Genomic DNA, 27,165 nt, shown 5'->3' with positions numbered 1-27,165 from the left:
ACGGGGCATTTGGGCTTTGCCTGATATGTATGCCCTCTGCCGGCCCTCAGGAAGTCAGGCATACATATCAGGCAAAGCCCTCATGCCCGTGTTACAACTATTACATACATACCAGGTGACTCCGTCAGTAATTCTTGACATATACTTGTTGATAGCTAATATGTAAGTAGCATACAGTTATGTATGTATCAACTGAAAAGAGATAATTAATGCACATGAAATATTTATGATCCATAGCGCTCATGAACAAATACATACCTTAGTATGAAGAACATTCAACATCACCTCACAGACACACTTCACATACGTCTTTTACATACATAGCTACATGCTATAGAGAGAGCAATGATACAATCTCCACCCATTTTGTCTTCCCAATAGTCATTGTCAAGCTAGTTTAAAAAGACAGTTAGAATCCCTGTTAGTTTTAAAGATGTTTCTAATGTCACTGGAATTAATACTAATCAGCTTGTTATGGAACAGATATTAAAACACACCAAAGAGTAAATATAATTTAACAACTAACATGGTATGAATACTGTAACCCATATGTAGGTATAGCAGGATGTTTTACCTAATGTAGGGTTTTCACTAAGGTGCTTCATTTTCTTGTTTCTGGAGATTTTCACACAGATTTACCTTTAAGATAAAGTAAACAAGCGCTAATCGTTTGCAGCAGTCACTATCAGCACAATTTTAACATATGTAAATATCCACATGGCCACGTGACCAAAAATCCCTCCATATACGGAGGATTTCCACTGCAAAATAAGATGATGCCTTAGCCTTTTTCATTATTTCTGATGATTTTTATGCAGACTGACCTTAAGATAAAACAAACAAGTGCTAATATATTAGTAAACCGTCTATTACCTTCAATGTCAGTGCAGTTTTAACTGTAAGTACCCAAAAGTGGCCCGGGTCATGTGGCCAACAATCCCATCACAGCTACACAGGATGCTAAAGCACTACAAGATGTAGAAGTCTTCATTATAAGACAAGAAAATATACTAATTGTGACTTCGGTCATCCTAAAATACAATGATTTTGTATTAAGCTTCCCAATTCAACTATTTTGATATTTTTGGTCACGTGACCCCTTTTATATGTTTTTGTGTGTTACACTTATGCTGATACCCAATGCTACAAGCAATCCAATAATAAATTAGCACTTTTTTGCTTTATCGTAAAGGTCGATCTGTGTGAAAATCACCAGAAACAACAAATGGAAGCACCTTCTTATTTTGAGTTGGAAACCCTACCTAATGGTGAGATAGCAATGCAGAAATAAACTGATAATGATAGAAGTTCTATTTCAGCTCACACACTGTTTCTACTATATATTAATATGTAATAAAGTTTTAATGAAATCTGTTGAACATTCTATTAGAGTAGTTGTATTAAAGATTAAAGTATATGTAAAGCCTTGCTACAACAGATATAATTTAATCACCTACTTAACGCTTCTCCTTGCCCTTCATCTGTGTACATATATTGCTTATGCTGAATTACACTTCTAACATCTTCTAGCTACATATATGCCTATGCCTAGCTACGTACTAAATGATAAAATGATGAAATTTTCAAAGAGGATGCTTTTAGCATACTAAACACATCTATCCACCTATACAACTTACAGCTACTATACTCTTGTTTGTTGATCAGCTACTATACTATTGTTTGTTAATCCTATAAATAGTTACGTATTCTGTTGTTGTCCATCACCATCCTCATGTTGTTCAGAATATGTACTCCTCTGACAAGCGTTACATCACATGATGATGTTAATACCAATAAAACCATTCCACTCATTGTAGTATCTACAAACTCTCATCATGTTACCACATGCATGGTGTGTACTTCAACATATGGTCAACACAACCCTTCAGAAAGCTGAAGACAATGTTATACCATTAACATACATAATACTAAACTTAAGCCAACATATTGTATTGTATTTAGAGCCTCCATCAGGGAGTGTGAGGTACAGGAAATTATGATTTTGCACGATAGATTGGATGATTAACTACAAACTAGTTAAATAAAAATGAAGTTTATCAACTGTTTAAATCTCTCTAGTGTTGTTCCTGCTTCATTCAAGGGTAAGTTGTTCCATAACTTTATTGCTGATGGGAAGGAGTGTATAGTTGACAGTCTATTCTTGATAAGGGTTTCAAAACATATTTACTTAAGTTTATCCCTGGCTTGGGATCCCTGAATTAACAGCCCAATGCTGTGACTACTAGACAATCATGCCCACATATTCTTATAGTGGATTTTAGTGTGTAACAGACATGCACCTGCATGGCTTCACACCACGTGGTAATAATCTTAGAACTGAATGTTTGGCCATAATGTGTGCAAAACTATAAAAATTACCATATATGACAGTTAGGCTATTATAAAATTATACACACTCCATTCAGTTAATTATATGGATCAGCAAGCTGGAGTAGCAGTGCAATTATATTGACTATATATGTACATGTGTCACATCACCAGTGGCGGATCCAGGATGGGGCATTTGGGGCAAATGCCCCCCCCCCCCTCTTCAAGAAATTGCATACAAGATCGAGATACTCTAATAGAGCAGTCAAGTACTCTAATAAAGCAGTCACAATGTTCATGAGGCAGTGTAGCTTACCTATGAAGCTACAAATAGGATTTTATTTTACATAACAGACGTGATATAGTTGGTAAGGATAACTAGCTATTATTGTTGTGACCTTTTTTTTTTTTTTTTTTTGGTCTTCAACTGGTTTTCAGCAAGTTTTTTGGTCTTCAACTGTTTTTCAGAAAGGTGCCCCCCCTCTTTCGAAACTCTGGATCCGCCCCTGCATCACTTATCACATTTCATTGTACACCACTGCTATAAAGAGATCACATTGTGAGGTGATCTCTAGTTCATCAGTAGCTCTACAATGACTACTACTACTACTATTACTACAATAATACTACTACTGGCTGTTGGGATACTACCACTCTCCAGTGGTCAACAGACCAATAGTATTCATGTCATTAACAGCTGTTGTGATCTAGGATATGGTAGTTTCACCTTCTCCAGGAAGACTAGACAATCAGGAATTTATGTCATTCCCAATGTCTGTAGGGATGATCATTTGGAGGCTGAGGCTTATTGTGACACTATCAATGGAGGAGGAGGATGGTTAGTGGTACAGAGGAGAGAAGATGGATCTGTTGACTTTAACAGGACCTGGGTTGGGTATGAAGATGGATTTGGGAAATTAACTGGGGAATTTTGGTACGGACTGAGAGCCCTCCATTGTCTCACTGGTCAAGGTGGTTGGGAAATGAGAATGGACATCAAGTTAACTAATGGTACTAAGCTCTTCTTCCAATATGAGCAGTTTAAAGTTGCATCAGCTAAAGACAAGTACAAACTAACTGTTGGAGGATTCCAGGGGACCACTACTGATCCAATGAGAGCTCACAATGGAAAGAACTTCACCACTAAAGACAGTGACAATGATTCACATAGCGGTGTAAACTGTGCCCTCTATCGTGGTCATAGTGTTCCACTTGGAGGATGGTGGTTTGGTAAATGCCACCGTACTGCTCCTAACATATTCTATAATCACTGGGATGGAATACATTTAAATTCAAAATGGCATTTTCTCCCATTCATCGAGATAAAGATCAGACCAACCAGATGCAATATCTAACCTATATTGTATAGTACCATTATCAATTGTTGTATACTTTACATCAGACATCGGTCACGTACTTAACAGGGGCAGATACAGGGTTTGACAAAGGAAGGGGGGGGTGCACCATGACTAGGGTAGTAGGTAGTTATATATAAAGCAGGGGGTCTGGAGGCCCCAGAATCTATAGGTATATTTTACATGCTTCAGGACTGAAAATTTTGATGCAGTGTAGAAATATATTTAAATCATAGTAATAAATCATACTTTCTAAGTGGTCTACATTGATAAAGAACTGCATGTAAGGATCAGCGACAGTCATGTATGAGCCAACTCAGCCAAGAGTAAATTGTCAGGATGACATACAAAAGACCAAGTAAACTTATAATTTGCAAAATAAAATCCTTTAACAGGATACATTTCTAAATGTGCCCATGGGTTGGTACTATAGATGCAAGTATTCATACTCAGTGGAGGATTCTTAATAGTGTAACATACTGTGACTGTTCTATTAGATTATTTTACCGCCTTCTCTTAGAGTACATATCTAACTTTTTTTTTTTGGGGGGGGGGGGGGGGGGGGGGGCACATGTATGCCCCTCTGTCATGTGCCCCCTGTCATGTCTGGATCTGCACTGCTTAAGGCACTTGTACTTATAAGCACTTTATGCAGCACTTTAAAACACAAGGGCTCCCAACTTTGCTTCAATGAAATATCAGCCAAAAGTGCTAGCAGACAAAGTAGCAGTAAGGAATTCCTGCATCATCTGTTCTTGTAAAGTGATTATTTAGTGCATGGTGCATGTAGGGAAATTTTTCAGGTCTGAGAGGTGTAGATTAAATGATGAAACACTTTACCGATTACTGTTTGTTTATAGTTGCAATAAATACTTAAATTGTTACCCACTTTTATAGTGCTTCATTTTGTAATTGAAGCAATTTATTTAAGCATAATCAACATTTGTGCCTGCGCTCAAACACTTTTGCAAGTGATTGAGTGCTTGATCCAGGTCTGCTCCATATTACAATATCACACATTCATAGCTAATTACTGCATTCATTCATATTATTATTATCCTGTAAGTAATGCTTATTTTGTACATCACTACTTTTTTTGACTCACATGTGTTTTAAAGAAGTTATGTTACAAATCATTACATACCAGCCTATTGTATATCTTCACACATAATCTCAGGCAAGTGCCCCTAAGCTGGACTGATAACAGGATACAGTTTTAACATTGCAAGCAACTATGTGCCAATTTTAAATGATACCAGTCAATCACTTTCTGGCAGCAATTGGATGCTTGGTACAATGGTGAGATTCAGTACACAAGTCAAGAAGGAGAATTGCTCAAATACATACGGGTCTTTGTTCCTTTTAGTTTAGAATGTTTTTATTGATAAATATTCTAGTACAGTAATTTACTGTTCTATAAGAGTATTTTGATTATTAGTAGCTTTTAGCGGTTTTGCACATAAAATAAAATTTTAATTAACCCTTCTTGTTGATTCCTAGAAGAGACTTTAGCTTCAGCTTCCCTTCTTGCTCTTTCCATCTTTAAGATGCAATTACATTTGTAGTGTAACTTCTACTAGCTTTCTAGTTGCTAACACATTGGAGGGGATGCTTTGGCACCCCATGCACCCACCCTAATATATAGCTACTCTTATTTAACGTACATACATACATACATACATTACATACATATGTACGTCTGAAAAGTGTTACATATTAGCTGTAACACGGGGCATTTGGGCTTTGCCTGATATGTATGCCCTCTGCCCTCGGGCCTGTGGCCCTCAGGAAGTCAGGTATACCATATCAGGCAAAGCCCTCATGCCCGTGTTACAACTATTACATACATACCAGGCGACTCTGTCAGTAATTTTCCTTATAGGAGAGGACATATTGCATATACTTGTTGATAGCTAATATGTAAGTAGCATACAGCTATGTGTGTATCAACTGAAAAGAGATAATTAATGCACATGAAATGTTTATGATCCATAGCACTCATGCATGCACACATACATACCTTAGTATGAAGAATATTCAACACCACCTCGGCAGACACACTTCAACCATTTCACTCAGCATTATGTGAGTATTCCTCCTGCTATACTGGTAACATTGTCTGTTATTGTCCACCAGAAGTAGTTTAAGGGAGGTCGTGGGAGCTCTTAACTTCCCTCCAAAAATTTTAGTATGCATGTCAGTCATAATGAGTTGTGATGACTGTACAAAGATGACATGGCAGCATTAAAATCCATAATTAAGTGAATAAGCAGCTAGCTACACATAGAAGGACACAATACAATTGCATTAGTTTATATACGTATGCTAATAAGGTCTTCTAGAAATAACAGTACCCTCATCAGGGTTAGCTACCACTCCCACAAAATATATTTGTGACCGAATTTGACAAAACAAGGCTTCCACATGTATCCAATTTTCTGATTTTAACCGGCTGTAACTTGATTTTAACATATATAGCTAGCTAGGAGGGTTTAAGGTTGCATCTTATATATATATGACTTATGTATGCCATGGTATGTGTTTGACTCTATATATACTGGTCATACAGCACGTGCACACTATCACATTTTAACTGCATGCATAGGATCTGCTCAGATAGGTATAGATCCAATGGAAGATCCAGGATGGAACATTTGGGGTAAATGCCTAAAATATTGGTACAAATTCAATTGAAACCAAAGTCAAACACTGTTAAAAATGAACTGTAACCACCACTCTAAAGAGTTCCCAGTGTAGGGAGGATTCACTTTGAAGAGTTATTATAATAGCCATTACTCTGAATAGTAAGTGACACCACCTTCAGAGCATGTGTTACTCCTTTAGAGTAATGGTTACTCTGAGGGGTATTAATCCTCCCTATTATGGGAATTCTGTAAGAGTTGTCGTTACTCTTCATTTTAACAGTGAATCACTGTCAAACTGCTAACCAGCATCTTCGTCCGTATACTAAACGCCTCTAAAAATGAATATATTTTGCGTGTTCAACACACCCATAGCCTGATAAACAGCTTAAAGACTCCACAGCCATCTGCTGATGATCTTAATAATTACTTATTATTATTGACATAATATAATATGTATTGCATGCTCATGCAATGCTGTTAAGGGGCTATACTTCACTCAATAGCCCACATGCAAGAATCAACTTGATTAGCTACTTCAAATTTTCATTTTTTCCTCTGTAATCACACTAAATTCTTTGATCGCTTTTTGGATAACTACATACAATGTAACATACATGTGGCATCATAATCTGTATTGGTTGCTTCACAGCAGTTGTAATAGAAAGTAGGAGAGTTGCAGTTGCACATGGTTGCCGCACTGTATAGCTATATATAATGTAGCCTTTTGACATACCATACAGCTATAGATTGGGTGCATTCTTAGATCTCAGGGCGGATCCAGGAGCTGGAAAGGGGAGGGACACAAACAGGCTATAGCTATAGGTGGCTGGGGGAGAATATAGATTCTCTTGTTAAATTGCTGAAGAAGCAAATAATCACCTCTTATGATTTTTGCCAGTTTGGCCTTAAACTCTCTTACCGTGCTAAATCTTATATCTACATAATTACTAGAGCAAACACACTTCAGTATTACTGGATGCTCCACCTGCAAACCTGAAGAGTGTATGAATTTCTGTAGTAAGTTAGTATAACAATGATAATCATAAAATGTGTTGCAACAAATAGGCATTCACCTTGTCATGGTTGACAGTTGTGCATGCAGAGCAAATTGGAGCAAGTCCTGGGGACCTATATATGGCAATTAATGTGAGTCGTACACATGTAAATATGACAAAAAATAGCAGTATAGCTACTAGTTATACTACATGTATGCAGCAGTATAGCTACTAGTTATACTACATGTATGCACACACGCATGCATTCATGGTGTTTTTAACTGGTGGCGAGCTCCATGCATGTAATATTGAGCTTTAAATTGTCAGTTCCTGAGCCTGCGGATGCATGCCCAGTAAAAAATAACAAGGTAGATAAATATTTTACATAACTAGTTACTACATGCATGAATATGTGTACTTTAAGTCAGTACAAAGGATGGTAGGATGCACTAAATACCTGATAATGTGCTGATTGCATGATTGTCTCAAAAGTAGATGAATGCATATAAGTAGCTATAAGTTGAGAAACAGGGTGCTTTTCTGCTTCTGTTGAGTTTGCTTCTCTGCCCACATGCAGTTTGAGCAAGGTGGCAAAGACTTCCTTGTGTTTAGCTATTTGAAATGCTGTTTTTGTAAAAGGTTTAATTATAGCAGTAAGTAACATGCATACACTTTAATGGAGAAGGCTCAAACACATCTCTAATATTGTCAAGTAGTCACTGTTGCGTCATTGCAAGTATCACGTGCTCCTATTTAATGGGTGTAGCTACAGTATTACCCCAGCAGTGGCTTGATCTATGTTACAAAAAGTGCATCTATGACAATGCCAGAAGGGAAGAAGCAGAACAGACTCAGCTTGAAAGCGACTGATGCTCTAGATGATTTGGACAGTTATTTGGCTGGAGTCTCTGACGACGATGACACCGATTCTATAGGATCACTTGAAGTGCATGTCCGTCCAACGATATCATTGAGAGATCTAACCGATGTGTGCAACAAATGTAAGAGTGTCACTTTCTCAATTACTAGCGCCATCACTCAGAGTCATAAACAATGCTTAAGGGCACTACTGTGCAATATGAGCACTTTAAAGAACTGTGAAGTGAGCGCTGAAGACGGCACAACGCCGATTCATGTTGCAGCGAAACATGGGAACGCAGAATTTTTAGAGCTACTCCTTTCGAAGGACAGTACAATGGCAGAAAGCAAGGATGCACGTGGCGCCACCGCGACACACGTTCTTTGTTACAATGGACACCACGGATGCTTGTCATGGATGCTAAAGAATGGTGGGTCTGCTGCGCACAAAGATTTGGACGGCGCCACGCCAGTTCATTACGCAGCAGTTTCAGGGCACTTGGAATGTCTCCAAGAACTAATGCAAACAGGAAATGGTGACCCAAATATACAGACCTACAGTGGTGAGACTCCAGGTAAGAGTGGGGCGTGGCTGTATAAGGTAAAAGTGTTGCACATGACAGGATGGGGCACTTATCAGAGGTCATTTGTAGAGGCATATGACCTGCAATACCACATGTTTAACAAGAACAGTATGCTAGAGGAAGCTACATGTAGCTTCATGTATGATATAGTACACATATGGTGACAAATTATGTACCACAAAGAACAATAATAATCATGAGGTATTGTAACACCTGCACTTTGCATCAAAGGTGTTTCTGTTCTTTAACATAGGTGATAGTTGTTTTGTTGTTGTGAGATATATGGTTTTCTCACCTCTAGTATATTATGCTGCACAAGAAGGTCACTTGCACTGTGTTCAATGGCTAGTAGAAATGGCCAAAGCTAATCCAACAAGTTCATCCAATGATGGTATGACCCCATTACATGCAGCAGCACAAACTGGTCAAGTAAATGTGACACACTGGCTTGTGAGAACTGCTAAATGCTCTGTCATCAGCAAGACATGTGATGGAGCCACACCCCTCCATTTTGCAGCTGCCAAAGGTACATAATCACCGTATTGTTTTGAATGGAATCAATAGATCGGTGCAGAGGACTTCCTATGAAAACATGTGCATTGATTTCTGCAGGTCATGTGGCAATTCTACAGTGGATGCTCCATCATTCGCTGGTCACCGGGGATGAAGCAGATGACTTTGGAGCGACTCCAGTTCATGATGCTGCAGAACATGGCCAACTGGAGTCCTTGAAAGTGTTCTATGAGCATTCTGTAAATCTGAACTCTCAAGATTGTGACGGCTTAACACCAAGGTGCATAAATACCATCTCTTTATAAACTATACCTCACTGTGTGTTTGTTACTACAAAAACAGTTCCATAAACAACCCTTCCTGTTGCTATGTACTGTTTTGACAACCCTTTACATTGGTTACTAGATTTCCATTAAATGGCCTGGTGGTTGTTTTTGTGGTGTAAAGGGAATGTCTGATGACAAACCCTTTTTATTATTTTTATCTAAGTACCATATTAAGTAATTTATGTTAGCAGCTACACCCAAAGTTACATGTTCCCTGTTAGTCACACGAATGTGCAATTTTGTTGTTTTCAACTTTAATGTGGCTGGCTTGTTATATTATGCATGTACAGTTGCACATGTAGTCCTAACCTTGGAAGTAATTGAAATGATGTCCTGTACTTATAACAACACCATGGTTCAGTGACATCATTATAAAGGGATTCATATTTTAGGGGATATTTTGAATGGTTCCAGTGTAATCAATGCTGGGCTTCAGTCTGTAACATGATTATAATTGTTTCCCATCCGTTACTGCAGAGACTTAGCTGAACAGGGAAATCACACACGCTGTGTAGAATTTCTCATAAATCCTGAAGAAATGTATAACAAGAGAAAACATTCAACACCACTTGTAGTAAGCATCATCACTGTTTTACAAACATCACAACATTATGTAATTCTTCACAGGATGTGGATGCAAAAATGGCAGCAAGAATTAAACAAATAGACACTGAGAAGAAGAAAAAGGGATGGAACTTATTCAAGAAAAAGGTAGCTAATACAATTACATGAGATGTGGTAACTTATTTCACTCATTTCAGGAATCAATATCAAAGTAATCAGAACATTTTTTCCGGCATCATAATCATTCATCGTAAACACACAATTTCATTTAAATTGCTGTTTCATAGCATAGCTAATTCTGTTACCATATGTACGTCATATTGTGCTGTAGTAGCTACTTTCTTTTGGCATCCAGTGTTACACTGTACTATGCACTAATTCAAGGTTCAATGTAAAGTTACTTCCATTATACGTAGTATGTTGGTGTACTTTTTTAAGTGAATAAAATAACATTACAACAAACATATTTGCAAGCAACACATGAACCATACATAACAGACATGGTCAAAATAATATAAAGATACAAAAAATGTGTTAAAAATCATGATAGAATTGTAGCTGGATTGAGAAATAAAATCAAAATACTTCTATTGAAATGATCTGCTATTTGTGGTTGAATGGACATCTACTTCTGTACAAGACTGTTCTGATTGATTCAATGGTTGGCATTGGTTACGAGGTGCTGGTGATGATGAACAGTCATTATCATCAACTTCTATAATGTTCAGCTTAAGATCAATCTGACAATTCTCACGAGAGTACAGTCTATTTGATCGCCTTATGGATTCTGATCGAACACTAGCTGTGTCCAAACTGTAAAGGGTGCGGAAAGATGAGCTCCGAGATCGAGACTGTTTATGTCTTCTTCGGTAAGCACAGCCAACAAATACAATAACAACTTGAAGGACGATGAGCACCAACACAAAACAAATTGCAATTCCAATTGCCATTACTTCACTAGTATTTTCAATCAAGCTGTTGGATCCTACACAAAAATGCAACAACAAGGTCATGGATCTTTACTTAATGTACAAACATGTACAAAAGTAGCCTAAACAGGTGCTTAAAATGTTCCAGAACAACTTGAACATATATATGAAAACAATATACTTAAACATCTTAAGACAATAAAAATATATACATACCGTCACTGCTGCCTACAACAGCTGTAGGAATGATAGGTAATGCCGAACTAGTATCAGTTGTTCTTGTTGATGTTTGAACTGGCACACTCACACTTGTATACTTGAAAGTAAATGTTGTTGACAAAAGGAAGGTTGAACTGATTACTGTACGTTTAGTGACAGTGGATCTTATCACAGCTGAATGGAAATTTCGGGAGACAGAAGGTAAGACTATCAAACTGTGATGATTAAAGTTTGGAACACTTGACAAATGCACTGATGGTCTGGATGAAGATGAAGGCTGTATAGTAGTGATAGTACTAGCAATGGATGACATTGATGGTGAAAACAATGACTGAGATGTGATAGGAGAAGTACTAATTGATTTTGTAGAAGTGGTACTAGGTGACGGTAGTGAAGACACAGTAGTACAAATCTGGTTTACTACAGATGGATCAAAACCCTATAAAGAACAGCAAAAGTGATAGTGGTTGATTACACAGCAGCAGTATCAGTAACTAAACAATGCAGTATAGAGTTACACTATGGTGGCCACAGTAGGTACAGCTACATACCACAGGTGTAATGCAATGAGATGTTAGGTTGCTCCAAAACACTGTGCGATTCTTGAACACTCCATACCTGGCAATAAAAAGATTATACATATAGTCAGCCATGCATTTACATAGCAGATGCTTATACACATGCTGCATTTTAACATATACTGTATAATGATGTCAACTTACATTAATATAACAGTCTCATTCAGGTCTGGTGGTGCTGTCCATACAAACTCCACTGAGAAATGTTGGGTGATACTCATCTGAGTTGCAGTGTTCTATAATGAAAAAGAAACCACGTAATACCACATAGCCCCACAGAACCCATGCATGAACACAAGCATGGTGGCTGAGCTCAACATAATGTTGGCAAATCCAACCATGATGAGTCTCACTAGGTCACCATGTTGGAATTCCACTCGCAAATTATCTAATCAGGGCTGGTGTTTAACAGTGTTAATCCTGTAATAGTGACCATATAAATGACACTATGGCTGGGAGGGGTAATAACTACAAAACATATGTGGAAACTAAGTGTACCTACATAAAAGCCATCCATGTGTTTTGTACACCATACACTGCATACAGGCCCAGACTGTGATGACTGCATGTGCTATTCATATAATGTTATTCAGTAGCTATGAGTTTCATAATTATATGTTCATTGTGTAGGCCTTCCCATCTTATATTAAAAACAGGATGATGCCTAGGATTTCTCAAGTCATGAAGAGTTATTTCTTTACACCTTGCTATTCCAAGAAATCATTGCAGATAGTGTAAACATTATTCAGCACATCATGATGTAGAAAGTATTTACCCACATCCTTGCACCCTGGTAGGAAAGGAAATAGCTAAAACAGACACAAGCCCATAAACCTACAGTAACACCACACCATAGGGGAGGATATTCAATAAGGGATAGTATTACAATGACCAGGTAGGGATACATTACTATTTCCCAGTGGTAAACGTAATTATTATGCCCCTATAAAGTAAAGTACATGTGCAGAATCCATACACTATAGGATACATGCAATTAATCTGGGACTGATTAGTATTGGAATATTGCATGGACACATTTGTAACAGCCCAAACACTCTCAATTATGCATATGCTCATATGCAACAACACATTTAGCTAACTGTGTACAAGACTGCACAGTGTGTGTGTGTGTGTGTGTGTGTGTGTGTGTGTGTGTGTGTGTGTGTGTGTGTGTGTGTGTGTGTGTGTGTGTGTGTGTGTGTGTGTGTGTGTCACTTACATTGTTGCCATTACAAGTCATTGTTTTCACCGATGATGAAGTTGTGGTCCTGTTTGGCTCTGACACTGTTCCCACAATCACGCTGGAATTACTGGCCAGGCGCATGTTTGCAATAAATCCCATAAAATCATCTTTTTCACTTGATATAATAACTGTAAGATTCAAACAAGGGTAGCTATAACTACATCATAGGCTTAAGATTATAATAGCCGGCTATGTCACATGTGTCAGTATGGAGGCTAACATGGATGCAGGTTCATAAACAGCTATCCTAAATGATTTCATTAATGGCTGATGTGAATATTGTTAGTGAAGATTAAGCTAATTACAGGTGGTTTATACAGTCACTTACTTGAGTATTCATGGCCAGGCTCGTAAGTGTACATGGCTTCGCTCCGATTCATGAATTTGGCGAGGACCGTGGAAGTCTCCACATTTTGTGAGGGCATGTTGGACTCCATCATCTGCGAGGGCATCATATTATAGCACGACTCTTCTACGTAGTTGTATCGGGAATCAGAGTCATCCCCTTGCCCCCCAACCGCCACTACAAACACGACGACCAATAGAACGATCCAACTGGCTCTACGAGTCATCGTCTTAGTCCTAATGTTCTGGCTTATAACTAGTTATCACCGTTCGTTGACACAGCACAAAACGTAAATCATCCTGAGATAGCTAAGTTTTCATCTATAAGCTAAACTCGTTAGCGCACGTGCGCTTTTTACCACAAGCGATTACATCACTTGTTATTATATACAGCATATAAAAACAATCATTTTTGGCTTCATTTTTTACGTTTTTTCCTTCTCATTTCTTCAAGTTCTCTTTTCATATCTTCTTCATCCTCTGCCTTACCAATGCGAGCACTGTAAAGAGTCAAATGAATATCTGTTATATTAACATGCAACATCTACGTACCTTCGTTTTTCTTCAAACTGCTGCTGTGTATAGCTTGATTCCATAACCTCAGTGTCATCATTGCCAAACCTGAGAATGAGGGGATAAATCCAAATACAACAACATTTACACAAAAGCAGAACATTTCAGTGCACAAATAATTGCCAGTTAGATTGTTATTTGTACAGAGCAAACCACATATCTTAGTGTTTAAGATGAGGCTTTTATTATGTTTGTGTGTGTGCGTGTGCGTGTGTGCGTGCGTGCGTGCGTGTGTGTGTGTGAGAGAGATCATTGTATGCATGCATTGACAACTCTACTTACCTGCTTCGGTCGTAGCCAAAGATGTCTCTAATGGCTGCAGAGTAGTCTTCACAATCTTCATCTATTCCCTCGTCATCGGAGGCAACAAAATCAGACATGTCATCATCTTCTTCATAATCAGAGTCAAGATCAGTGGGCAATTTATTAAGACCCAGTTCATTGATCCAAGAGCCAGATATGTTGAAACCGTTAAGTTGACGCTGCTGCAGTTGCTGCTGTTGTGGTCTCTTAATTGTCTTTTTCATGTCACTCCAATCTGAACCCATTGCAGATGACTGGTAGAATGATCCTGTCTTTAACTTAACACCAGGTCGCTTGGAGTTAGCCTTGCAGTTCACTTTAGTAGTTTCAGGTAGTTTCTTAGTAGCAGCAGCAGCAGCAGTGGCAGAAGATGGACGTTGCTTTGTCAAAGATACTGAAGTGATTTTGTTGCCAGCCACACCTTTGTGGGTGGAAACCTGTTTGGGGGGTACTGCTGAGTGTGGCTTATTAGTGCCAGCATGACCAACTGGTTTAACTGGTTTAGAAGAAGTAGGTGTTGCCACTGATGCTTTTACAGTTGCTGACAATGATTTAGCCTGTTGCTTTAATAACTGCTGCTTAACTAATTCTTTACTCCTATTTCCGCTACCTTGTTTGCTTGCAATCTCCATAAGTTGTTTAAAGTCTAATGGCTTGGATGCTGGTTGCTTTGGGGGTTGAGGAGGTGGCTGTGGAGTTGAATTTGCTTTGTGCTTTGGGGCATGACCTTTGACAGACAATGGCGGAACAGTTTTGTGGGCTGCTGTAGTAGTCCCACAGGACACTGAAGATGGTTTCTCTTTCTTACTACTCTTTCCAGCATGTGATTTACATGTGCTAGTTGCATGCTTTGAAGAAGACACTGAGTTGGTTTCAGATGGTTGAACTACAACAGCAAACACAATACAATAATTAGACTGAGAATTTTAACCAAATGAAACTACATAATAACAGTAAGAGACCAGAGAAGCTACAAAAAGTACCAATCACAAAAACTCATGTTCAATTTAAACTACAAACAGCCACCCAAAATTAGAGTTGAACACGTATCTATTATTTAAGAGTTACTTGAGTAAATTTAGTTACCTACTACAAATGGCCACCCAAATTTGACTTTTGTATGTATTATTACTTAAGGATTACCAGCACAAACTTAGTTACTTGGTCCCAACAGTACAACACAAATCCATGTAATACGCTGGTATGTAACATGTTGTTGCTACACCTCTACACAGCAGGGCCCACACACAACACACACATTGTAACTACAGTGTAAACAGCATAAACATGACCAAAATAATCACTCCAGTAAATCAAATTTAAGTCTTGATAAATATCGACTTAATGTCAATTGGAAGACTGTTGTAGCAAAATGAGGCCTGGCAGTGACCGACCACAGACACCTTATTTTTTATTTCTCTTGCTGAAGGCAACACAAATATTGACATCAAATTAAACAATTAAACAGCAAGTATTTTTACAGATTCTCATACAAGCTGGCAACAAAATGTCTTCATCACCATTAGGCACACTTCTGAACAAGAGAATCAAAAACTGGTAAAGAAATCTGTCATAGCTACAGACTTTACCCAGGACTGCTGACAGAAGCAAGGGGGTCCCTGCAGAAAAAGTTATGGCACCAGTTCCCATTATATTACACTACACAGCTGTACTATGACACTTTAATTAATGATATTGGTACTCTGAGTTGTCAAGGTAAAAGACTGGACATTGTAGGATTACATAGAAGCCACACATTTCACATTACGCATGTAAAGGTGGTGTCTAGCTTTCGTAGGCTAATCATTCCCTCCACACCATCCTCAAACTTGTGTACACACTGTATATACATTCTAAACCAACTATCGTTTCTCTGTATTCCTACATTTGAATATTTAATGTTTTACATTCTTCTACCTTGACTATTTCATTTCTTCATTTCCACTCCATTAAGCACCCAAAGGAAAGGAAACTAGGATTAAAAATGAAGTTATGATAGTGGTGGCTATCACAGGTGAAGTAACCTAGTGACTACATCTCATTTAAAATGTCAACTACTCTACATCAATGTGTGTGTGGCCGTGGCAACCATTAACACACCCCTACAAACTAGTTCATCCCACTAACTGTCCATGTAACGAGACATGTTACATAAGTTCTGTTCGACTTTAATATTATTCTTTAGTGTGCCATTTATTGCCTGGTATTATATTTGCCTATATACAGTAACCACGCTGATTCCACATCATTGTGGCTTTATCTTTTTAATATAACACTTTCACACCTCAGATCAAAGGAGTCTCCTGGGCTACATTTGGGCAGTGATTACATAGACGTTAAGGCCAAAATCGATGGTGGGGATGGATTAATACACACGTGATTAGTATGCATGAGTTAGATTTGGCCACAAAAACCATGCAGACGGAAAACATTCTGTTATCCTCACTACTGTATGAATTGAAAAATGCTGGGCTAAAGTGACAACTAGTGCTATAGCTTATTCACCAAACACGTTTTCAAATACAGACCACACCCCCATCACGAAATTACCACTCTACAGGAAGTAACCACTTTACAAGCAAACTTACCCATCTAGGCCTTTAGATAACTCTCCATAAATGATTCAATTGCACTGATTAAACCATTAAACTCGGGTAACCGAAATTCTCTGTGATTTGTCCGTTTATCATAGCCATACGTAGCCAGAACGTCCAGCTGCTGACTCATAATCGAATCCTTAAGGCATGTAAATATAATACATCCAGTGCCAGTGGTTGGCTTGGGTGATTTGATTGCCCAAGCTTCAGGCTATTAGCCTGATACAGATCAGAAGTAGTGTTACATATTAGCTGTAACACAGGCAGAACACGGGCTTTGCCTGATATGTATGCCATCAGCCCTCGGGTCTGCGGCCCTGGGGCTGTCAGGCTCACATATCAAGCAAAGCCTTCATGCCGTGTTACTACTATTACAAAACACCAAGCGATATTGGTAAACCCATCACTTTGTAAACAAGCTGTACACTCAGAAGATGGCTTAATTTAGATCCGTTGATACAATGAAAACAGTAAAATGGCAATTATACGCATCATCAAAGATGTCTTTGTAAAACATGACAGCAGACAAATGATAACTGAGATTATTAAAGAATTTTAAAATTGCATAAGAGCACATTACACAAATCTACGATGGAATACAAACTATGATACAATATCCTGTGTACTGCATGTGACTGGATTATAGAAAATTGTCTAAGATGTGTGCACACAAATTGAAACCACTTTGCTAGACAAGTATTTTGATAAACTAGTTTATCCCAGTGCAACCACAAGACTGGAATAATAGGATAGGTCCATCTCAACACCTCAAACGTCTACCAAAGCAAAATAAGAATCCTCAAATAGCAAGGGGCACACAAGATCTCTTAAACTCCCTGAATCAAGGACATTACAGAAAACCCTATAACAAAGTGTCATGATGCATCTTGCAGTGCTTACGTGCTCCTGAAAAGATTTTGGCCCCAACAGGTCTATAAGCAACATATTCTTAGTCTCAAATGGCGTGTTATAGAGAAGGTTCCATTCATCACTTCTAAAATGCATGTTCAACTTGTGACTGGAACAAAAACTGAATCAAGCAATCAAGAGGTTTATTCCATATCAACAGATCAAAAAGTCACGTAAAAGTGGCAATCAATCACCATACATAACTCATAGCAAGATGAGAATTTGAAATGCATCAATGTTTGTTTACAGGTGATATTAAGCAGTTAAGTTTTGTAGATTAAAATTTTTTATGTTAGCTTAAGTGTCCCAACATTTAAGAAATGACTACCAATTGAATAGGACTGGAACTACCAAGATGGAGGTGCATAAACATCCCTCAGACTTCTTGTCTGTTCTCCTTTAGTGGGTAAGCAACTTGTTGAAGCCCATCACATGCAGTACAGTCTGTTTGTCTCCTAATCCTCCTGGGAACAATTCTAAAAACTCCCTACAGGATGATTATTCTAGCTGTGTTTGATAACAACTCACAAAAACAAGTTGATGTTGCTACTTCTAAAAACCAAGCACCCATGCAGTCAATACCATCCCATTCTAGCTAAATAGGTAATTAATCAACCACATCAATAATTTTTATATTCATGCTATTGCTATTATTAATCCAGCTAGATAATTAGTACTGTAATTTAGTGTATTTCATAATTTTTCATGAATTATATTATACTTCAGTAATTACATTGCTATGGAAGTGTACCTCTAACAAACCGCAAATTATGCACAGAAGTATCTTCTCAACTGTTTTATAGTGTGTCTATCGTGTTTTCTCACATGAATTCTTTAGAGAAAGCCTCAAGGCTGCCCTTCATTTTCGGTCACATGAGTACGGAACATGCCCTTTTCTCTTTGACGAAGCCTATTATTATGCCCATATAGCCCATTAAGAAAGTTGTTCACAACGTGTTCTTTTACCTGTTAAACTCGAATTTCAAAATAGCGGTTTCAGCATAAAGCTTAGTGAAAGTGTAATACAAAGCCATATGCAGGATGCTTAGTTTTGATACAACACTGTTGGCAAAATGACATGGACTCACACACAATCACACATACACACATTTTTTCCAAAACAATTACAGTAACCAGGTGCATATCCTGCAGCTGACCAAGGCCGATTGTGGGGTGTGCACACCTGGTTAACAAGATAATGGGAATACAGTACAGCCTTCTTCAGCACTTTAAATAGAAAAGTGTCTTCCCCCACCATGTCTAGCTCTCTTTAATTCTGATAGAGGAAAGTACAGGTTGTACCAGAAGCACATTAAATCCCGTGGACAAGGATTCAAGTGTGACAAGGGTTCTCTATAATGATGCACTCCTGGGTGTAAATTGTAGTAAAAATAAAAATAATAATAAAATCACACTTCCAAAACTCAACTGTACAACTACCGTATAGTGGGAAATTTTTTAACTTTCACAGAACAGTGTAAAATCTGATTTTCAAGTTTTTTTACATTCACGAATGTCTAGAAAATGGATTGGTAAGCTACTAGCTATGTGTATAAACCTGAAACATTTCACGATTATATTTTCACAAAGCTATCATTGCTCGTGAAATTCGCAAAAGTTCCATCCTTTGAAAATTTCAGGTTATACGGTATAATCTTGTAAACCAAGATATCCAAATATGGGCATACACAATGTATGATCAAAACTCTATTTAGAAACTCCTTGTAAAATAGGAACTGGCTTCAAACTATGTTGTCTAGGGTTGTCTGTTAAAAATACTGTTACAACATTAATTAACAAATGTTTTCATTAAATAAACCAAAAAGAGCACTAGTTAGGCATCACCATGGCAGTAGCATATTAGAGGGGAGTAGTCCAGTAGAGTCCAAGATGAAGCTGAGTGTTTTAGTTATTGCAGTGGCTACACCCCAAGTGTGTGCTTTAAAGTCCGGCTTCTAGTTACCTGTAATTTCCTTTGTTTTAACATGACAGAATTCTAATGAGCTACCAAACCATTTAGTGACACCACTCCTTACAGGCACTTGAACTTTGGATGAGCTATGTAAAAGACATTTACATACAGTGTCGAGATCCTAGACGGTTTACCGTGAATTTGGGGTACATTTTAATAACAAACTAAAACACCTTTGAACAGCTAGCTCCACTACATTGGCAACGACTGAACTGAAGCATTGTCTTAACAGCATGTGTTACCTTTCATATACCACTCACTTTCAGTACGACAATAATGAAAATCATGACCAACTAAAACACAATTTGCAAGTTCATAAAAAGTAATTATAGTGGTTGACCAAAAACAGATGTTGCATACAGTTACCTAGGAGACAATGAAACTCAACAGGTTAGTGCAGCTGGAAGTGTGGAAACTTGTATGACAGGTTAGACCAGTTGCAGTGAAACTCCATTGTATCACAATTATGATATGGAGTATAAACATAGATGTTTGATACTTATTAGGAAATGGAGAGATACTAGAATGCAAAGTAATCATTTAGCTTTAGCGTCTACAACATATAATAATTTGAATTTATGAGAATGTCAGCCATTAAAATCTAGTACATTTCTAAAGTCCATACACCTCAATACATCATGATACACTTCATATCAATATGTATCATGGCCTCAACCTTCACCAATATGTATAGTTGTTGCACCATATAACAAAGTGCAAAAACAACAACTAGCACGTGGAATGTACAGTCAGTGGTGGACACAGAAGGTCCCATTGAGATGGCAAGTCAATGGAATGATGGAACAGTGTCAACATTGGTTTTGGGGACAAAAGATCATGTAATCTATGTGCATAGATGTTTTTGCTTCCCCTGCAGGGGGACACATGACCCACTCGGGCAGTGTTAAACAGGAATGAAATAGGACAGGTGTGTGTGTGCGTGTGTATGTGTGTGTACAAAAGCTGCTATGACTACACATGCAAGCACGTATGCACACACACTATAGTACGTTCACGTTGAGCTGAATCCTCAAAAACATTTAATAACTCATGGATGCAATTACACATGATCTTGAAATTTGGCTCATTTGTAGTACTGCTTGATCCGCTAAAAATATTTTGAAATCTTTTTGTTCAAATGTTTGACATAATATTTACGGCCAATCAAAATTTTCACAATACATTTCCTATGGGGAAACCATATAAGTACAGTGTCCATTACAGCCCTTTCCCGAACTTGTAATGGAGCCAAACTGTACATGTCTGTTGTTGACACCTTTGCTGTTACCAATAATCATCTGGTTGGCTGAAATGTTAACTCTGTTGAGAAAAAATCCACTTTTAATTTTTAGCTGTTTTTCAGGATTCAGCTCAACGTGAACATACCATAGGTGTTGATAAAATGTTGATAGCAATTATGTGTGACCTGCGAAACCCCTCAATTTTTCTCAAACTTTTACAGCTATTGTTGTCTAGATGGAAAAGCCTAAAGTTTCAGCCTTACATCAGGAGTTATAACAACAAACAATAAGAAGAGCAAAGAAATCAATCTGTACAGTAACAATATGAAAAATAAATTGTAGGCAGTCATTTAATTGACCGTGCAACAGGCTATGGAGTTGGCATTTGTCTCATTGTGCTCACCATGAATTGGGGGACTCACTACGGTGCAGTCTTTGGCCGGATGTTCAAGCTAAGAATAGCAACTATAATGTTACATTTTACCGATATGTTAACAAACTCACATAACTCACATTTGTTTCATGGTACGGAAATGAAACAAAATAAAATTTGATGGTCTATTAGACATTTTAACTCAAGTATTGTTTTGTTGCTTACTGAAGTAATTAAAACATACATAAAATGATATTGTATGCATTTTTACTTAATGTATTTTACCTCAAAAACATAATTATGCATTTAGTTGGGTTTCCCTCAGCAGGTCACATATATTTAGAGTTTTGTATATACCACTTGGCTATATAGCAAGCAGGGTTAATGTTGACCTGTATAACAATCTGGGTCAGAGCCAGATAGTAATCCAGGTCAGACCTCCGATTTAGGGCACTGCTAGCGTAAGTAAACTGGTAGCTATAAGACAACAGAATAGGATAATCAAGCAAATGTAGTTGCATGTAAGTCCATGCATAAAATACTTCACTACTCCTTACTAATAAACTTGCATGCCTCCACACATGCCCACAGACAGCATCGCCAGTGGGTGTGGCCTACAATAGAAGCTGGCCTGCTTCAAAACTATGACTCGTACAAAAACAAACAATTAGTAGGCGTGGCTCCACGAAAGCCTGCAGATAACAATGGACATGGCTCATGTATATCTACAGACTACAACACACCTACTGATAAATGAGTGTGGCTCCACATATACCTACAGACAGCAACACACAATCCCTATTAGTAGGTGTGCCTCATAAAAGAATGCTACAGGACTAGACTATGATACATTAATATATTTCTACATTGAAAACTCAATTAGTTTATTCAGACTTGGACATTCTATGCAGTGGCCAGGTCAGACCTGGATGACCCATACTAAACGTGACCCAACCCAGCTTCAATTCTGGCAGTGAGCCACTAAATCAGACTCCAACTGCACTCAGCTTCTACCATACACTTTAATTAACATTCTAAGCAAATAGCATTAGTATATTTCTCTTTGTGATAGTCCAGAATATTAAAGCGTATTGGTTAGGTTCACCTCCCCTCAAATATGCTCTCTGTAATCTCGCAGTACTCTTGCTGAAGATGATTAGATCAAAAATAAAGAAATCATAAATTTTATAGTTTGCTATGCATTGCTAAGGAAACACTATCAAACAAAATGCTTCAAACACACAGAAGTATCTTCCCAACTGTTTTATAACCCCCTTTTTTTTCTGCAAATTTTCTCAACAAAGCCTCATCATTTTCACTTGTGTGTATAAGAGACATAACCCCTTTCAAGCCGAAGAGATATGCTTTCCTGGTAGCCTATAAGATCTGCTACAGAGTTTTTCAGCCATTAAATACCTGAAGAGCCCAATGGGCAGGTTGTTCACAAAGTTTGTAGAGTTGCTACACCAGTATTTTAAACCTGTGGAAAGAAACTAACTCAGTCCAAAGCTTACTTATGCTGAAGTTTATTTATTTAAAGACTTTACAGTGTAAAAAGCAGTAACAGACAAAATTGAGGTTGTACAGTGGAATAAACTAACTATATTATGTAAAAATAACACTGATGGAATACAGGCATCCTGTGCTAGTATCCTAAAACTACATTACTTGTAATTATACTTAACTTAAAATTACAAATTACAATTAAAGTAAAATCATGACTGTTTAACTTACAAGTTACAGTAACATAACTACTTAACTTACAATTTAACACAGGCTTATTTTTTAATTCTCATATGCTGGCTTTTTTTTTACCATTAAATTAAATGTATTTGCTCATATAGGTACATATGCCCACAGCTGTGGGAACGTGCCTTTTTAAAAATAAACCGACCAACATTTCTTCTAGAAATTAACGATCCCACAATCATTTGTTATACACATACATACCAAGTGGTGGTGGTTTAATCTTCCTAGCTCTCTCCTCTGCTAGAGAAAGTTCAATTTTCCTCTTTGCTCGTTCTCTTCGTAGCTGTTCCCTCTCTTTTCTCCTAGCCTCCTCCTCCTTGCTATTTCTCTTTATTTCGTCATACTACGTCATTTAACAAAATTATTTAATTAAACCACAACTAATAAAACTACTACACAAAATGTATATGTTTTGTCTGACACGTAACATCTACACTAAACATATTTGTCTGCATATGTGGCGAGACAGACCACAGCGCTGTACAGGAACGTCAAAGTAAAATGGCGAGTGTTTTATGACACGTACATTAATTTGACACAGTAAATCATGCTTTACTTAAGAAGGTTAAGGTAACCACCAACCTTTTTCTTTGTGTACTCTTGGTTGGCCGTAGCCTGCTGCATAAGCGATGAAAAGTCCATGTCTATACGTTAATATTCTAAATAGTGCCATCCATTAAATCACAATCCATTCATTCCTACACGTAAAAGTACGAACTGTACAATATTTCTAAAGTATTCCTCTAATTATAAAGTATAATACATTGGTCCTGTCTACCTCATACCCTAATCTGTAAACATAGCTACTTTCTACAAGCGCGCAAAGAATTGTATTACTGTAATTATTAACGTGCGCGTATATTTACTCAGTATGGAAGAAGCGGAGCAAGGAGTGAGTACTTTTCCAGACCCTCCGAAACTATTTTATAAACTCTATACGGATGAAAACGTGCAGGCCGGACTAGCACCCCCTCCGCCGCCAGTAATAAGTGGTAGCTATTCTACCTTTGGCTCCCCTTTTGATGTAAGCCACACCATAAAATTCAGAAAGTTTATTTGTACTGTATTCCTGTAGACAAATGATTCAATATTAAGAAACCTTGAAGACCAAGGGCTCCAGAGAATATACCCCAAGAAGTTTGGTCAGTGCATCATCATGTTTAGCATGTATGTACAGTGTTATGATGGTTGGCACAGATAGCAAAGAAGAGCTCAAGAAGTTAAATGGCTCAATAGTAATTAGTTTCCTGGAATTATTAGATGTGCTCATTAACTGTCCTTCATCACCACAGGTAGAGTGTGTGTGTGCGTGTGTGTGTGTGTGTGTGTGTGTGTGTGTGTGTGTGTGTGTGTGTGTGTGTGTGTGTTTTGTTCATGGAAAAATTGCCAGCTGGAACAGGCATGTCCAATACATTTCGATTGAAAAACCATTAAAAATTAAATTAATTATCGTGTACCGCCTACCTCGAGTCTGTTTAGTAACTTTCCGAATCTGATACGTGTAGAGCAACTCTCTGCGAGTACACTGATGCCCAATTCACGGAAATTTAGGCTCGTCGAAATGACCTAAACCGACCGGGTGTAGCAAATTTCCCCATACATTTTGTATTGGGCATTTCGGGGGCATGCAATAAAAGGCGTAATAACCCACGACATGTGATAGATACCTCAGATTCTGAACCAGATTTGGAAAAAGCAGTGAATAGTGATTAAGATGAGCTACTGTACAGCAGAAGGAAATTAGAGTAAATTTAAGGTCGTCATTTTAAGGTTGAAAATAACTTACTTTTTCTATGGTGAGTTGAATGGTGGATATTTGGAAAGGGACGCTCTGAGCTATTTTGATGACTTGACTAACCTTCACTACATTAGTGTTACAATGAAACAAAAGCACTGTGAATTAGTTCTGCAGGTTAGTTTGTGAAAATTACAGTGTTCCATGATTAAGCAAAATAATGTCCATGCCATGTAGCAAACTTCTTCATATGGTGTTTGTCAACAAGTTTATGTAATATTTAGTGTGTTCACACTTGCTAATGTTAATAATACGACCAATACGCATGTTCAGGTTGTATAGAAAATCCACCATCAAATATTTAGGTTGTCTTAATTTTGTAGAGAATGAAGAAGGTACAAGACCTCAACCTACTGTTTGTCAATATGCATCATTTAGTTAATGGGTACAGACCCCATCAAGTAAGTGTTTATGAATTGTGAACCTTCATGAGGTGTGTGTGTGTGTTTGGGGGAGGAGGGGGGGTGGGGCAACCCTGGCCAAATATCCTCTCTTAGCTTACCTGAGTTGCCACTTGTGCCCGTGAAGATTCCATGCTGTATTATAAAATACATTTTGTGTTCCAGCACATTATTCATCTTTCCTCAGGCAAGGGAAACTTTGAAGGTGATAATGGAGAGACAGAAGAAGCAAAGAGATGATGCCATCTTGCTGTTAGACAGGTACAAACTTTTGCCCGGGGTATATTAATACCCTTTCACTTGTCACATACAGAGCTATTAAGAAAGCTAATTCCTTACTAGCAGAGTGCCACAAGGAGACAGACACTTTCCTCAATGAACAACAGTTACACCCACTACTGTCACAACCACCTGATGAAGAAATGATGGAAACTGATGAAAATAAGAAAGTTAGTGCTGAATAATGAAATTTTATTTACATGGCTATAGACAAATACCGTATAGAGGGAAACTTTGGCGGGGGGAAACTTTGGTGAACTTGGTGATTCACTACAAATTCGCCAAAGTTTAACCCGCCAATTACTCGTAGTGCCGGAGATTAGTTATATAGATTGAGCTTGAGTTTGCCAAAGTTTATTTTGCCAAATGCAATTTAGCTTGCTATTCGCCAAAGTTTCCCTCTATACGGTATAACAATTTTACAGTTGCAATTTGTTTGCTGCTTCAAAATAAACAGATTACAGTCTTTGGCTAGGCTAATATAAGATGGTCTCAACTATATAAGTAGTCCTAACTTATGACCAGGGGAGGGCTATACATGGTTTTGATAAGGATCTTGGAATATATACGCACTTTGGTAAATTCAATGGCAGTTACTATAGTGTATAAGGTGTAGTATAATTTTAAAGCTGGTTTGTGAAAAGATTATAAGAAACAAATGCCTGGACTTTTACCTCTTTTAACAAACTCTCCAACAACAAAAATAAATTACAATAAGGACAAGAGTACTTGTCCTAACAGATCTTACCTCTGAAAGAGGAAGTCTTTATAATGCTGCAAAACAATTAACTGGTCCCAAAATGTCTGTATCAGGCTCAAGAGCTCACAAGCACCGTTCAATGCTTGTAAACACCTGGCCATGCTCGGCATTTTGTTTCTCATTACAGGTGGAGTCAGTCAGCTCAGCACAGGACATGGCACAACAGTTGGTGCGTAGTCATGACATTGAATTGTGTCAGTATTTAGATCAACATTTTTGAAATGATGTTCCACTCCAAATTTCAAATAGCCTCAGTAATAATATACAATGAAATTTACATCTTATCATTTTGTGTATGTACATACCTTACATGGTAATTGTGAGCAAGTAATTAATGACCTTTGGGAGTTTCACTGCAAAAATACACTTCATTTTTCGACAACCTGGGTTGTTTTTGTGCAGTGTGTTCTATTAATATATTAATATACATATTTACTCTACACGTTTCACTCAAGTACTCTAATGGAGCGGTCAGCTCTATATTAAGAAGCTGAAGCTCTATGTGTGAACCCTCAATAAAAAATGGTTCATACAAGCCAGAACACCTGAGTTGTGAGGCTTAAAAAATGTCCCATATGTTATGTATTGGGTGGCAAACATGTGTATCCTTGGTTATCTGAGCCTCTGTTACCCAAACACAAGTGCCATAGTGACTGTTCAATTAGAGTATTTCATTGCGAAGTATATGTTCTATTGTAATTAAATGGAGCTCTCTATATAGAATCAATGGA

At 37.8% G+C, this 27,165-nt stretch overlaps 5 protein-coding genes and 1 long non-coding RNA gene across 7 annotated transcripts; 3 read left to right on the top strand and 3 right to left on the bottom strand.

Annotated features, from left to right (window-relative positions):
• Positions 1-2,921: 2,921 nt before the first annotated feature.
• Positions 2,922-3,683, top strand: LOC136248544 (ryncolin-1-like). Its single transcript, XM_066040314.1, has one exon. It carries the CDS (start codon positions 2,922-2,924, stop codon positions 3,681-3,683), a length of 762 nt encoding a protein of 253 aa, XP_065896386.1.
• Positions 3,684-8,068: 4,385 nt separating this feature from the next.
• Positions 8,069-10,630, top strand: LOC136251236 (espin-like). Its single transcript, XM_066043653.1, has 6 exons — positions 8,069-8,756; positions 9,067-9,291; positions 9,378-9,558; positions 10,082-10,178; positions 10,232-10,315; positions 10,366-10,630. The coding sequence occupies exons 1-6, from the start codon at positions 8,141-8,143 to the stop codon at positions 10,381-10,383; spliced, it is 1,221 nt and encodes a 406-aa protein (XP_065899725.1). The 5' UTR covers positions 8,069-8,140; the 3' UTR covers positions 10,384-10,630.
• LOC136251233 (uncharacterized) lies at positions 10,585-13,843 on the bottom strand. Its single transcript, XM_066043650.1, has 6 exons — positions 13,466-13,843; positions 13,114-13,265; positions 12,039-12,130; positions 11,868-11,934; positions 11,314-11,755; positions 10,585-11,153 (listed from the first exon to the last, which is right to left on the bottom strand). Exons 1-6 carry the CDS (start codon positions 13,707-13,709, stop codon positions 10,756-10,758), a joined length of 1,395 nt encoding a protein of 464 aa, XP_065899722.1. The 5' UTR covers positions 13,710-13,843; the 3' UTR covers positions 10,585-10,755.
• LOC136251234 (protein SPT2 homolog) lies at positions 13,835-24,061 on the bottom strand. The gene is made up of 5 exons (XM_066043652.1): positions 23,782-24,061; positions 23,401-23,542; positions 14,338-15,244; positions 14,035-14,103; positions 13,835-13,982 (listed from the first exon to the last, which is right to left on the bottom strand). The coding sequence occupies exons 1-5, from the start codon at positions 23,839-23,841 to the stop codon at positions 13,901-13,903; spliced, it is 1,260 nt and encodes a 419-aa protein (XP_065899724.1). The 5' UTR covers positions 23,842-24,061; the 3' UTR covers positions 13,835-13,900.
• On the bottom strand, positions 19,589-20,125 carry LOC136248610 (uncharacterized). Its single transcript, XR_010697776.1, has 3 exons — positions 19,971-20,125; positions 19,878-19,922; positions 19,589-19,827 (listed from the first exon to the last, which is right to left on the bottom strand). It is a non-coding gene; the product is annotated as an uncharacterized lncRNA (long non-coding RNA).
• Positions 24,026-26,796, top strand: LOC136251237 (mediator of RNA polymerase II transcription subunit 7-like). Of its 2 annotated transcripts, XM_066043655.1 has the most exons (8): positions 24,049-24,091; positions 24,155-24,223; positions 24,275-24,341; positions 24,397-24,491; positions 25,318-25,395; positions 25,583-25,656; positions 25,709-25,844; positions 26,562-26,796. In XM_066043655.1, the coding sequence occupies exons 1-8, from the start codon at positions 24,071-24,073 to the stop codon at positions 26,652-26,654; spliced, it is 633 nt and encodes a 210-aa protein (XP_065899727.1). In that variant the 5' UTR covers positions 24,049-24,070; the 3' UTR covers positions 26,655-26,796. The 2 variants fall into 2 exon arrangements, with proteins under 2 accessions (XP_065899726.1, XP_065899727.1); XM_066043654.1 differs by having other exon boundaries at positions 24,026-24,223.
• The last annotated feature ends 369 nt before the right edge of the window (positions 26,797-27,165 follow it).

The sequence above is a fragment of the Dysidea avara genome, chromosome 3, assembly GCF_963678975.1.
Source record: "Dysidea avara chromosome 3, odDysAvar1.4, whole genome shotgun sequence".
Lineage (NCBI taxonomy): Eukaryota > Metazoa > Porifera > Demospongiae > Dictyoceratida > Dysideidae > Dysidea > Dysidea avara.
This window is presented reverse-complemented; position numbering and strand designations above follow the sequence as displayed.